Source organism: Leiobunum rupestre, chromosome 9 (genome assembly GCF_980474605.1).
Source record: "Leiobunum rupestre chromosome 9, qqLeiRupe1.1.hap1, whole genome shotgun sequence".
Taxonomy (NCBI): domain Eukaryota; kingdom Metazoa; phylum Arthropoda; class Arachnida; order Opiliones; family Sclerosomatidae; genus Leiobunum; species Leiobunum rupestre.
Window position 1 is genome coordinate 1,536,890 of NC_143392.1, and position 12,666 is coordinate 1,549,555.

Below are 12,666 nucleotides of genomic sequence, written 5' to 3' on the forward strand. Positions count from 1 at the left end.
AGTTGGCTTCGTTTAATGTTTTTAATCATTGCTAACATGAGCGGCGTACCAGCCTCCACCTCGGTTAGCGTCGGGAACTTAGGTTTTAAAACTAATTACAATAAATTGAAAATTAAACTAAAATCACTTTCACAAAATCTTACATTTTATTAAAACAACTTTTGCTTCCATTTGATTCTTAATTGAAATGCATTTAGTTTTTAAGGCTTATGCTAGATGGTACACGCTTTCTGTTCAAAAGAAAATTATAACAATTAGGTATGTATATGATAAAACATAGCTTTCAATCAGAGGCAAAGAATCTACGTATTGCCTTTTTTTCAATCTTGCCATATTGGTGTCTCGTTGTTCAGACATGGAATAGCATTGGTGAAATCTTCAGAAAACTCTTCTCTTCCAAACATAGGCAGGACACTTTGACAGAATTCTTAGTGAACAACCTTTTCTCAGTAAATATTTTTCTTATATAAATTTTATCTGATTCTTCTAATGTTCCAGCCCAGCACTCTGAAGACTTCAAACTGATTTGTACGAAATTATCCAGCATTTGATTCAATTCTCTCAAAAATAATAGAATTTCTACAATGTTCATCTCCTAGAGAACAGTAGCGTTTCCAAAGAAATTTGATAAATATCCATTGCTTAGTTTTTTGGCCTATGCTAAATCGTACACGCTATCTACTTAAAAGAAAATTATTACAATTACATAATACACATGGCTTATTTAATAACGGTAAACACAGCGAAGTAAATTCTTTATAGTCAAGCCCATAGTATTTCTTGTTTAATTCCTTGGGTGTATAATTTATGTTTTTCTTCAATGACACTGTTGATATTATACCAATAAACGGACTGTTTTGAAAATCATTAGGCATTTTGACTCTTAGTTCATCGTAGATTGCATCTTTGAAAACCTGTAAATGAATAATGACAGACCACTGTTAGAAACCATGTTTTAAATATGACACTAATCAGAATTATAATTAATACAATTTGGTAAATAAACAACAACCACTTTTAAATTAACATTTACAGGTATATTTAGTTATAAAAACATTCCATTGAACCATAACCTACCTTTTCAATATCAGTAGAAAGAAAAAGCTTTTACACAACTTCCTTAGATTATATCCATTACTGTACTCAAGTTTGTTGAAATCTAAAAAATCACTAATTTGTAAAGCTCCTAATGATTTATATAAGAAATGTAAATATTATACCTACTTACTGACAAAAAACCTAGGCAAATGACTTCTGAAAACCACGTGTTCGTTTGTTTACTTTTCTTTCGAGTAACGGTGCTTGCGCCGTCTTTTGCTAGAAGGCTGATTTTTAATAAATTATTCCGCGAAATATTTAGCTCGAAAAGTGTTTAAACTGTTCATTAATAATTAACTTAAATATGGTATAAGTAATTTATCTCTAAATTTTATATTTTCTAAATAAGTAACGAAATACCAAAAATTCGTAATCTTTCCCCTAACATTTCAGTGTAAAGTTTAGTCTACATTTTTCCCGCGACGCTGTTTTAGCGCTGGCGACCCCGCCCTTTCACTGTTGCGGTTTTAGAGCGATTGCCGGGGCCGCTATCGTCGCGAGCAGAGTGCACGCGGAGCGAGCGCGTGCAGGGGGCCGTGGTTCTACACAAACGTTAAAGATTATATCATAGTTATCTCTTGTATCGCTGATAAATTATCATAAGAGTAAGTATTTTATTAAAAAACTGTTTGATTTTTTTAATGATTTCAATTCGATTTTTTATTTGTCTTTTACAGAGGCGGAAAGACTATGTTTCCTCAAAGTCTATTTTGACTCGTTACCTTTATGGAGTATTCATCTTCACTTTCACTGATTGGTGGACTTGTAGCTCAAATTTGTTCTGTGGATAGTTTAGTGAAATTGTAATTCCTAAAGTAAGATTTGGGTTGTATTCTCTGTTAGTAACGGAAGGTTCGCTGTTTTTAAATGTCATTTTGGACCTGTACATGTTTCAATTTCACTTTCTAGGTTTATTAATCATTACTCTCACTGAACGGTTCGCCTAAGGCTTTATTTTAAATAGTGAAATTGTAATTATAAAAGTAAGATTTGGGGTAGATATTAAAATTAAGCTTTGAGAAACAGCAATTTCTAGTGTAAATTTTTTATCCGATAGTCTTATTTATTTTTAAGGAATAGTTTTTAATGGCCTTTAGTTATATTTTGTTTCTGATTTATTAATTGAATTGTATTGTACTTTTACATTTGTATAAAGAAGATTATTTAATGTTTTAATAGTTTAGTTCGAAATTTATTTTTATAAAAAAATTAAATTACTTAGTATTGTAATTTATATGTTAACTGCTAGTACTTTAAAGTTTCCAACTTTCGAAAACTTATCATAAAATTTTAATAACCTAAAATAAAAAATTTAAAGTTTTAATTTTAATGCAGTTTTCGTGTTATTACAATAAAATTGGACACTTGTTGCTGGATTTTTTCCATTATCTTGTATTATAAATTTTTTAAATAAAATTTTATTTTAAAATTTGGCTTTTTAAATTATTTGTTCAGAAGACATCTCTAGGTTTTAAAGAAAGACATCCAGGGGACGGCCGCCGTAATCGCCGTCGAACGTCTGAAAACTCGTCCCCGGGACGTACTACGGCTCTAGACAAACCGGACATTTGGTCGTCCTTTAACGTCCAACCGACGTCAACCCCGGATTTTGGGATGTCTTACGGACGAAGGCAAGCTCCGAGTGTGACATCTATCGGATGTCCAAAGGACGTTTTTGTGTTTGCTGGGCTGGCTGATCTGGTCTATCTTCCAAAATCATTTATTCACAATTCACCACAATTTCTTGTTGACTATGGGGACCGTCACTTCCTAGCGCCAGTAAATATATTAACTGTCGATTGTTCGAGCTTACACATTTAATCAAATTTTTTTCGAGATCTTCCCCCGTTCCGTGTACCATAAAAATGTTTGAAGATGGCAAACTTTCACTTCATTGTACTTCTTCGACCAATATCGTACATTTATCATTTACTTTTTATTATTCTGCGTATTCGTAGTGTAGCGTAAATAATTGGCTGGGACTCTTTCAAATCGTTTAAGAGTTGCTTCTTAAAAAAGTAACCTATTGCATCGGTAATAAGATAGGAAAGCTAGACTGAAACCCCCCAGAATGCAATTTGGAAACATTGAATAAAATAAAGGAATAATACCATCACACGACGCGAACGACCAGTTCTGGGATAAAATTTAATTGCCTAAAAAAACTCCGCTTGAATAGCTAGCTGATTGGAACAAACCACGTTAAGTGACACTTGCTTGGTGTTACTGGATACAATTTCCAACAAGTTAAAACGGTTTTGGTTTTCTAGCTCACAAATTCTTTAGTTGTGTTTTTTTTTTCATTTATATGCTGCAGAAAGGCTCTTTTTCGACAGCGTCTGGTAGGGGAGAAGTTTCCTTTCCTGCTCCCACGCATTAAGGGGACTGAACAATGGTTCGCCCACGAAAGGGATTCCTTTGTTCCCCACAGCGTCTTCTGGCCCTCTCTTCCACGCATTGTTTTGGGCCATTTATGGCACAGGGGCGATTGGTGGTCCTAAGACCCATTCGTCTTCCTCTTCTTCGTTGTTAATTATCTTCACAATCACCACTTTCATCCGTATCGAGCTACCCTCCACCAATTCTGTTCGAAGGAAATATGGAACGACCCCGGTAGCAAATTAACGTGTCGAATACGTGTATATCAGAAGTAAATATAACGGAACAAGCAAACGTGACCAGAACGTCGACCATGTCACCATGCTTTACGTGTGCAGACACGTTGCAGTATGGTTTTGTCACGTGACGAAACTGAGGTCGACCACGTTTTCTAAAAAGCATCATTAACGTGTAGAAACACCTGTATAGTACCTTTCCTTTAAAGCCTTCTACACGTTGGAAATGCCTATCCTTTGACGTGTGTGGATATAACTGCTGTATGTTGTTAAACTGACGCATTTCACGTTTCCTTCAACATCCTTTACACGTTGGAAATCCAGCCTCTTGTACGTTGTAAAACGGAGTCTTTACACGAACGCAATCCCGTTCGCTACACGTGTGTCAATGGGATAGGTTTACGTTCTCAAAATAGCCCTGCACCCGTTTCTTTCAACGTCCTTCGTACGTTGGATATCCCGCCCCTTTGACGTGTTTCGATATGCCTGTTTTACGTTGTCAAACTGACTCATTACACGTTGGAAAACCCGCTCCTTAAAAGTGTGTAAATAGGTTTGCGTGCCGTTATCAAACTGACCCTTTACGCGTAGGCAATCCTGCTCTCTACACGTGCGTTAATAGACTTGTTGTACGTTGTTAAACTAATCTTTTTCACGTTGGCAAACCCGCTTCTTACACGTGTGCCAATAGGTTAGTTTGACGTTGTCAAACTAACCTTTAAAACGTTAGCAATCCCGCTCTCTACACGCGTGTAAATAAGATTGATTTACGTTCACACACTGGCGTTGTATACGTTACGTACGTGCTTCATACGTTGGATATATCGCCCCTTTACCGTGTGTCGATATGCCTGGTGTACGTTATCAAACCGACTCATACACGTTGGCAATACCGCTCCGTACATGGGTGTTAAAAGGCTTGTTGTACGTTGTCAAACTGACCTTTAACACGTTGGCAATCCGGCTCTTTACACGTGTGTCAGTATGCTTGTGTTTCGTTGTCAACCTAGCCCTGTACACGTTTCCTTTAACGTTCTTTCCACGTTGGAAACCCCGCCCTTAAAACGTGTATCGATATGCCTATTGCACGTTCTCAAACTTACCATTTACACGTTAGAAATACCGCTCCTTACACGTGTGTCAGTACGCTTGTGTTTCGTTGTCAAACTAGCCCTGTACACTTTTCCTTTAACGTCCTTTACACGTTGAAAACCCCACCCTTTTAACTTGTGTCGATATGCCTGTTGTAAGTTGTCAAACCTAACCTTTACACGTTTCTAAACACATCTGATAAATGATAACAGACAACTTTCATACTTGTTAACCAATTTAATTTTCATTTTCATTTTTTTGGAACAAGTTAAAGAGAAAAAACTATTCATTTATTTTATCTTGTTTGGCCCCCTTTTTAGCAAGTCTGGCGAGTGCCTGTTTCAGCCATCCCTTTATTACACCTTCAATTTCGGACTCTGTTGATATCCGATGTTGGCTCGTACAGCACCTTAAAATTAGGTAGGTAATTATTAATATCCAAAAATCCTTTTACATATTGTTCTTCCGTTACTTCTATGTGGAAAAGTTGATCACATTACAATTATCATTGCATATTTTAAAATATATAAAAATGCAAAACCATTTAACAATTTGTGCTTAAAAATGTCTATATTTTCAAAATTCAGTGATCACGCGCAGCCACTTTATATAATATTTTAGAATAAAAATAGCTCGTGCGTTTTGGAACGAGCTCTGAGCAAAAATTAAAAAAATGCGGGCGCTTCTAACTTTACACCGTAGAACGAAATGGCAGCACGTGATCACAAAAGAGAAGGAGATATGTTATATGGTAGTGCCTATTTGTCTAGGAGCAACAAACACAAGGAGAACGCAGCTAGCCTTTAAACACGCTAAAGCGTCTAACCAATGAAAAATGTACACTAGAAAATGCATAACTTTTGACGGGTGGCGTTCTCCTTGTGTTTGTTGCTCCTAGCTATTCGTAAAGTCCCAAATATATGTGTAAAATACTTACTAATAACCAATTCTTTCGTCAATAAAGATTTAAATGGCATTTTTCCATGCCCAGCCCAGTGGCGGATTTACCATAAGGCTGAGAAGGCTGGAGCCTAGGGCGGCAGATTTTAGGGGCGGCAGATTTTAGGGGCGGCAAATTTGTGGACAGAATTTTCTTAACCGTCTTACAGAAATCAAAAATATTTCTGTAAGACAGTTTTCTGATGTCTTGCAACTAAAGAAGTCTACAAGACATTTTCAAGTGACTTTTCCCTATTCAATTTCATTGTACATTCAACGTACCGCAAACTTCTATAAGATCTATGGTAAAACACCCAATTCCTGACCCCCAACCAGTAATCGGCCTCTGCCCATACTTTGTATGAGTGAGAAGAGAGTAAAATTGCGGCAATTATATTTTACACTCTTTGCACTACCGGGACTACCCCCCACTGGGCCCACTGATACAAGTCCGACTACTGCTCAGGGGCGGCGAAATAGGGTACGCAACTGCGTACAGGCGCAAGGGTTTTTGGGGGCGCAAACATTTCTAGGACTATAAGGTAAGCAATTTTTTTTAGTTGGCGCAGTGGCGGCGTTTGGAAGTTGTCTTAATTTTATTTAAAAAATATAAAAAAATTTCCTGCAAAATGTATCTGATACACGTTAAAAAATTAAGTTACGGAGTAAACTATAAATAATAAATACAAATGCATCTGTATTAGTATTATCCAAGATTCCAAATACGAATTTTGTTTTCCTGAGTCCGGCGGCTACTAACGTAGTAGTAACCGTAGACAGAAGTTCGTGCTACTCCGTCGAAGTTTTAGCCGATTGTGTGTAGTTTTTTGATTAACGGATTCCGGAGTCAGGAGCAGTGTTTCCACTTTGCGGCGAAAAAGAGCGTTTGCGGCGAAAACTGTCTCGGTGGGCACCATAATTTTTAAAACAGGCGAAAAAGCGGCGAAAACCATTGAAAACGGCGCAAATTGCGGCGAAAATATTTTTCGATATTTTCAGTAAGAAAAATTAAAAAATCGTCGTCTCTGTAGTTCCTCTACTCTGCCCCCTATGTCCGCCCATTCAATTTTTATATATTCCAATAAAAAATGTATAACATTTGACGAAATAAAATGTATTTTTTTATATAAAAAAATATTGCCCAAATCTAAGATTGGAAATAAAGAGAAGTAAAATATGCAGTGACACTCACTAAAAAAATTAAGGTAAATCTAATGGGGGGAAATTGCGGCGAAAACGGCGGCGAAAATCGACTATAGAACCGGCGAAAACTGGTAAAATTGCCCCTAAAATGGGCGAAAATCTCTACCGCAGAGTGGAAACACTGGTCAGGAGTCAAACGGACACAGATTATACGGATAGTTGGGGTCTGTTGGACACCGTGTAGACCACTCATTTGACACTGACGTTTAAATTTGTAAGTTTTTTATTTTCTGTATTTTTTTATAACTGCATTAATTTTATATGGCATTGATACATATTGGTATTCGTTATTGGTTATTGTTAACCAAGTTTATTCAATATTCATCCTGAATTAACCTTCGAATTCGAAAATTTTACATAATAAACGCCTGAAAGTAAAACTAAACCTTTATCGTTTCCCTCTAACTTCCATATGATGTAGTAGGGTGCACGACCACACAAGAAGACATAATAATTTGTTTAGGTAAAACTAATATACCGTTATATAATATGTTTTAATTCCTACTAATTTAAAGTTTAAGATATGATGGGAAAATATAATTTTAATACCTTTATAGTTATTCTTCTCTATAGTCTATAGTATACCGAATATTCAAACACATGCAAACAATTTAACTCTGTTAAAAATTAAAATACCTTTATCAGTATCACATCATTCACATGTGCACTTTAACGAGTTACGAGTTCTACTCTACTTCACTTTAACTTGCTAAGGCAAATTAGAAATAATTTTGAAGAAATGTCGGACTCGAGTCTTTTTTAATGAAGCAAACATAGAAATAATAATTTGGAATGAAAAATTAGATATTTCGGAAGAATTCTTCGTTCCCTCAAAGTACTTCAAATGTTCCATTTTAATTAGGTACTTCGAAAGCTGTGCAATTTCATCTTTTTAATTTCGGATTCAGTTCTTGAATAAAAAATTGTTAGAATGAGTGATGGGAGAAAGCGACTTAGTGGAGCTGAGTATAAAAAGAAGGCCAAATTAAAAAAAGAAGAACAAGAGCAAATTATTCGTAAAACGATAAAAATTGACCGTTTTTTTAAAAGTGGAAATAGTGACGAAAGATCAGGAACTTCAACAACATGCACTGAGACAATTCAATCAGGAAAAGATGAAACAGATTTGAACTCTGCAGCTCAACAGTCATCTGTTGAACAATCCACTTTAGAAAAAACTGACAATTATGTTCTTGACGAAAAGAAATCATCAATAAGTAATAGCAGCCTCAACATTGAAGATGCGTCTCAGACTCAGTCATTAAATGATAACCAAGTACAAACAACAGTAAATCTAAACAAAGATCCAGCCTTTTGGGAAATCAATGATACCTTAAGGGAGATTATCGCAAGATGCGGCTTCAATCAAAACAAGTCTTCTGACTTCTCTAAAAGTGAAAAACTATATGCTGATCAGCGTCGTTTCTTACCAGTGAGTATCTTTCAAAGAAAAATGAAAAACAATGAAGTGAAGGGCCGAAATTGGCTGGTTTATTCTGAAAGTAAGAGTTCCCTATATTGCGGACCTTGTTTGGCATTCGGTTCATTGGAGAATAAAACTAAGTTTGAGATCGAAGGATTTAATGATTGGAAAAACGCAGAACACCGAGTAGCTCAGCATGAAAACTCTGCGCGTCATAAATCTTGTATCATTAGTCTGAAAACTAGAAGTGAGATTGATGGTCGAATCGACAATTTACTGCATCTCCAAATTAATGAAGAAATTACTTATTGGAGAAACGTTTTGAAGAGGGTTGTTGCTGTAGTGAAGCGGCTGTGTTCAAGAGGTCTCGCTTTTAGAGGAAAAAGTGAAAAGTTCGGTGATACACACAACGGAAATTATTTTATGATTTTGGAACTGTTAGCTGAGTTCGATCCTTTTTTAGCCAGTCATATTGAACGGTTTGGTAATCAAGGATCTGGAAGTACCAGCTACTTATCAAAGACCGTTTGCGATGAGTTTATTCACTTGATGGGTCATAAAGTCTTGAAGCAGATTGGAGTCGAGATAAGAAGGGCGAAATACTTTTCCTTAATCATCGATTCAACACCAGATATAGCACATGTGGACCAACTGACCCTCGTGATTCGATACGTTTTGGAAATAGGAGAACCCTGTGAAAGATTTCTCAAGTTTTTGCCCTCAGTGGGACATAAAGCTGAAGATATGTTTTCTGCCATTACTTCGGAACTAAAAACCTTGGGCATAAATATTGAAGACTGTCGTGGACAATCATATGATAATGCCGCGAATATGTCTGGTATATACAATGGCTTACAAGCTAAAATTCAAAGCCAAGCACCGTTTGCTTTTTTCGTTCCTTGCTCTGCCCACTCTTTAAATTTAGTAGCAACTGCGACTGCTGAATCTTGCACAAAAGCTTGTCGCTTCTGCATGTTGCTCCAAGAAATTTACGTTTTTTTTGTAAGTTCGACACAACGCTGGAAAAAATTAATGAATTAAATCGGAGAAGGAAAAACGCTAAAGAGAGTAAACCTCACACGTTGGTCAGCTAGAGAGGATGCATGTAGAAGTTTGAGAGACTCTTGGTACGAAATCCTTAAAACATTGGAAAAAATCAGGGATGATTGTACCGAAAAGCCTGTCTCACGAAACGAAGCGACGGGAATTCTCTTGAAATTAGAACAACTGGAAACCGCGTTAATGGTTGTTGTGTGGAATGTTGTTTTGGAAAGAATAAACAAAGTGAATTTTCAAATTCAGGCTTCTACCGTAGATTTGATTACTGTAACCGATCTTTATGAATCTCTTCGCAAGTTTTTCGTAGAACAACGAGAAAATTTCAAGTATTTCGAAGAAAAGGCGATGGAATTAAGCGTGTTTAAGCAGTACACAAAAGACATGGGAAAAAGACAACCGAAAAGAAAAAAAAATATATGATGAAACACCTGATGAAGAAATGAAAATGACCGCGAGTGATACTTTCAGGGTTAACACATTTCTCGTCATCATTGATAGACTGGTATCCGAATTAGAAAAAAGGCAGGATGCCTACAACAAGTTCAATGAGAAGTTTTCATTTCTGACTAAAATGGGTGAATTGTCATCATCAAGCCTTACAAAAAAAGCCCTTTCCTTGGAAGCAATGTACTCTAATGATTTAGAGACTGACTTAGTTCAAGAATGCATACATTTTCAAAGCCACATTTTTTCGGAAAGAGTTTTGGTAAAACCAGATTCTGAATCATTAGAAAGTCTATCTTCGTTTCTGCGAAAACAGAGTTTGCAGAACGTTTATCCTAACTTGGACATAGCTCTTCGTATGGCATTATGTACTCCAGCGACAAATTGTTCGGGTGAGAGAAGCTTTTCTTGTCTAAAAAGGGTAAAAAATTACCTGAGATCGACCTTAAGTCAAGAAAAATTAAACGCTTTAGCTCTGTTGAGCATAGAGTCGGAATTAATGAACAAGATTACTTACGACGATATAATCGATGATTTTGCCACCAAAAAATCGCGCAAAAAGGTATTGTGAGAAATTTTCATAACTTAATTCAATTTGTTATTTTTTTAACAGTTTGTAAGTAAGCGCAATAAATATTATTTAATTACGTTTACCAAATGTACATCATTTTGTAATACACCACCTTATTAGTCGTTACATGATTGGAGCTTTGATTAGCTCAGTTGAGGTGGCGGAGTGGTTAGCACTTTCGCCTCGCAGCAAGAGAAGCCGGGTTAGATCCCCGCTTGTGGTCCTGGGGTGAAAATCCGGAACAGCTCCTGCGTAGAGTTTGAAAGTACTCTCCCCACTGGTTAAAGGGGTTTTACATCGAGATCTTCGGTTTCTCCTTTCCATCAAAACTTGCTGAGGTTAACGGTAATAGTAAGTGCTGGAAGCTGACGGTAAGTTCACGTGTCATGAAGGGCCACTCGTAAATAAGGCAATAAAAGTCGCTTGCGACTTGGGCCTGTGGTGCTGACTAGGGTATTAGCCTAGCTAATTTAAAAAAAATATATATATTTACCCAAAAACTTTTTCTTGTGCAATTTCAAACAAATTGTTGAATTATAAAAAATTATATAGAAACTGACAAATGTAAATGTAAGGGCGGCAAAATGTGAACAGCCTACTCTTGGGAAATGTGTAAATCCGCCACTGGCCCAGCCCAATTATATGTTTGATCAATTTTGTCACTCCAAAGTGTCGATAACACTCGTCTTGTTCCATCATCAATATTTTTACTACCTAATCCCACAAGAAATGATTTCTATTCAAAGTTACAAACATCAAAAACCATATCTAATTATTATTTTAAAGGTGATACCATTGTCAATTGGTTTTCCCTGTACTACAATTTAAGTAAATAATAAGAAAAATAATACCCTAGGCAACACCGCAGGCGTAACTCTGCTAGCGACTTACAATGCCTTATTTACAGGTGGCTGGGTTTAGTTTTCCATGCTAAAACTGGATACACGATGAAATTATGTGTTTCCTTTTAAATAACACCCAATTGAATAAAAAAAATTCCAACTGAGTTGCGTATAGTTATTGTTAGAATATCGTGCAAAACCATTCGTGTATTCTGCTTTACGAACAATTTTTAAGGTTCATAGAATTTCTTCAATTATTTGTGTGGCAACGCTGTTCTTAACACCAAAAATGGCAGACAAGGAGGTTCTTGAAATGTTTTTGGATAAAAAGTGGCGCTGCAAATATAAGGGCCTGCAGCACAAAATTAGGGAACTTGACCACCTTGGTTCAATACGCCACCCAAGACAGTGCGAGCAAACAACAAAAACAGCGAGCTGTCTCGTGCGGAGTGGCCCTAAATGGGTTAGAGTGTGCAATAACTGGTGGCTTTACCGGGGAGTCGGGGTCCGGCTCTTGTAACCCATAAGGGCAGTGGTGCACTGGGAGATGTTAGCTCTGATCAAATGGTCCTATCTCCACCTCCGACTTCGGTCAGGTTTGGGCTGGATACTGAGCTTCGGCTCAGGCTAACGGAGAGGGTCCGTGGAAACTGGCCGCCTCGGCGGATTGGGTAGTCTGCTGTGGGGCGGCGGGCCTCCGTATGAGGGCACGGCGGTCCTGTATCCCGGCCTTTTGGAGCCACACCGGGATCTCCGGTGCCAGCTGTGCCGGGTTACTTGGCCCGCTGTGTGCTCGTCGTTCCCCTTTAGGAGCTCTCTCCAAAGGGTTTGACTCTTTACCTAAGTAGGTAGGGTGTCGGCTGGAGTTACTACAGCATCCACTCTTAATCCCACTGCTGTGTGCGAAGTGGGAATTGGTTCACCCATTGCTGCACCTTCTGCTGGGTTGAGTGGCTTGCGTCAAAGGTGCGACCATCAGTAGTAGGATTTGTCATCTGTCCGGGCTAGGTGGACGCTGGCGTGGGGCACTATGATGATCGGCCTCCGGTGGTATGGTCCCTGTTACTAGGTACACCGGGCTATAAATTCTGACACACTGTATCGTGCGGAGTATTATATCAAAGGCTGCCTAGTTCCCTAATGTTGTGCAGCGCCCCCTCCATATAAAAACGCTTAGAAGACACAAAGGTGGAGAAAACTATACCGAAGATGAGAAAAAAAGAGCGCATAAATCGTGTAAAATGTGTTGAAATTCTATCAGAAACGTACTCTTTTCGATGTCCCTCGAAATGAAAGCAAACTTTACCGGTGTTAAAAAATTATTCTTCGTGAACGTCCAAGTATTCTCGACGTTGACGTTGAAATTTCTATAGGGTTTTG

The 12,666-nt window shown here is 37.5% G+C and overlaps 1 protein-coding gene across 1 annotated transcript; it reads left to right on the forward strand.

The window, feature by feature from the left end:
* The first annotated feature begins 7,878 nt into the window (after positions 1 to 7,878).
* On the forward strand, positions 7,879 to 10,444 carry LOC149926287 (zinc finger MYM-type protein 1-like). Its single transcript, XM_090159291.1, has 3 exons — positions 7,879 to 9,372; positions 9,673 to 9,755; positions 9,799 to 10,444. Exons 1-3 carry the CDS (start codon positions 7,879 to 7,881, stop codon positions 10,442 to 10,444), a joined length of 2,223 nt encoding a protein of 740 aa, XP_090015417.1.
* Positions 10,445 to 12,666: the final 2,222 nt, after the last annotated feature.

What these genes read in the sequence shown, in the direction of transcription:
- LOC149926287 (XM_090159291.1), top strand. Translation starts at nt 7,879, where the DNA reads ATGAGTGATGGGAGAAAGCGACTTAGTGGAGCTGAGTATAAAAAGAAG. An exon ending in AAGAAATTTACGTTTTTTTT is followed by an intron (nt 9,373 to 9,672) that starts GTAAGTTCGACA and finishes TTTCAAATTCAG; the next exon opens with GCTTCTACCGTAGATTTGAT. An exon ending in GAACAACGAGAAAATTTCAA is followed by an intron (nt 9,756 to 9,798) that starts GTATTTCGAAGA and finishes GTGTTTAAGCAG; the next exon opens with TACACAAAAGACATGGGAAA.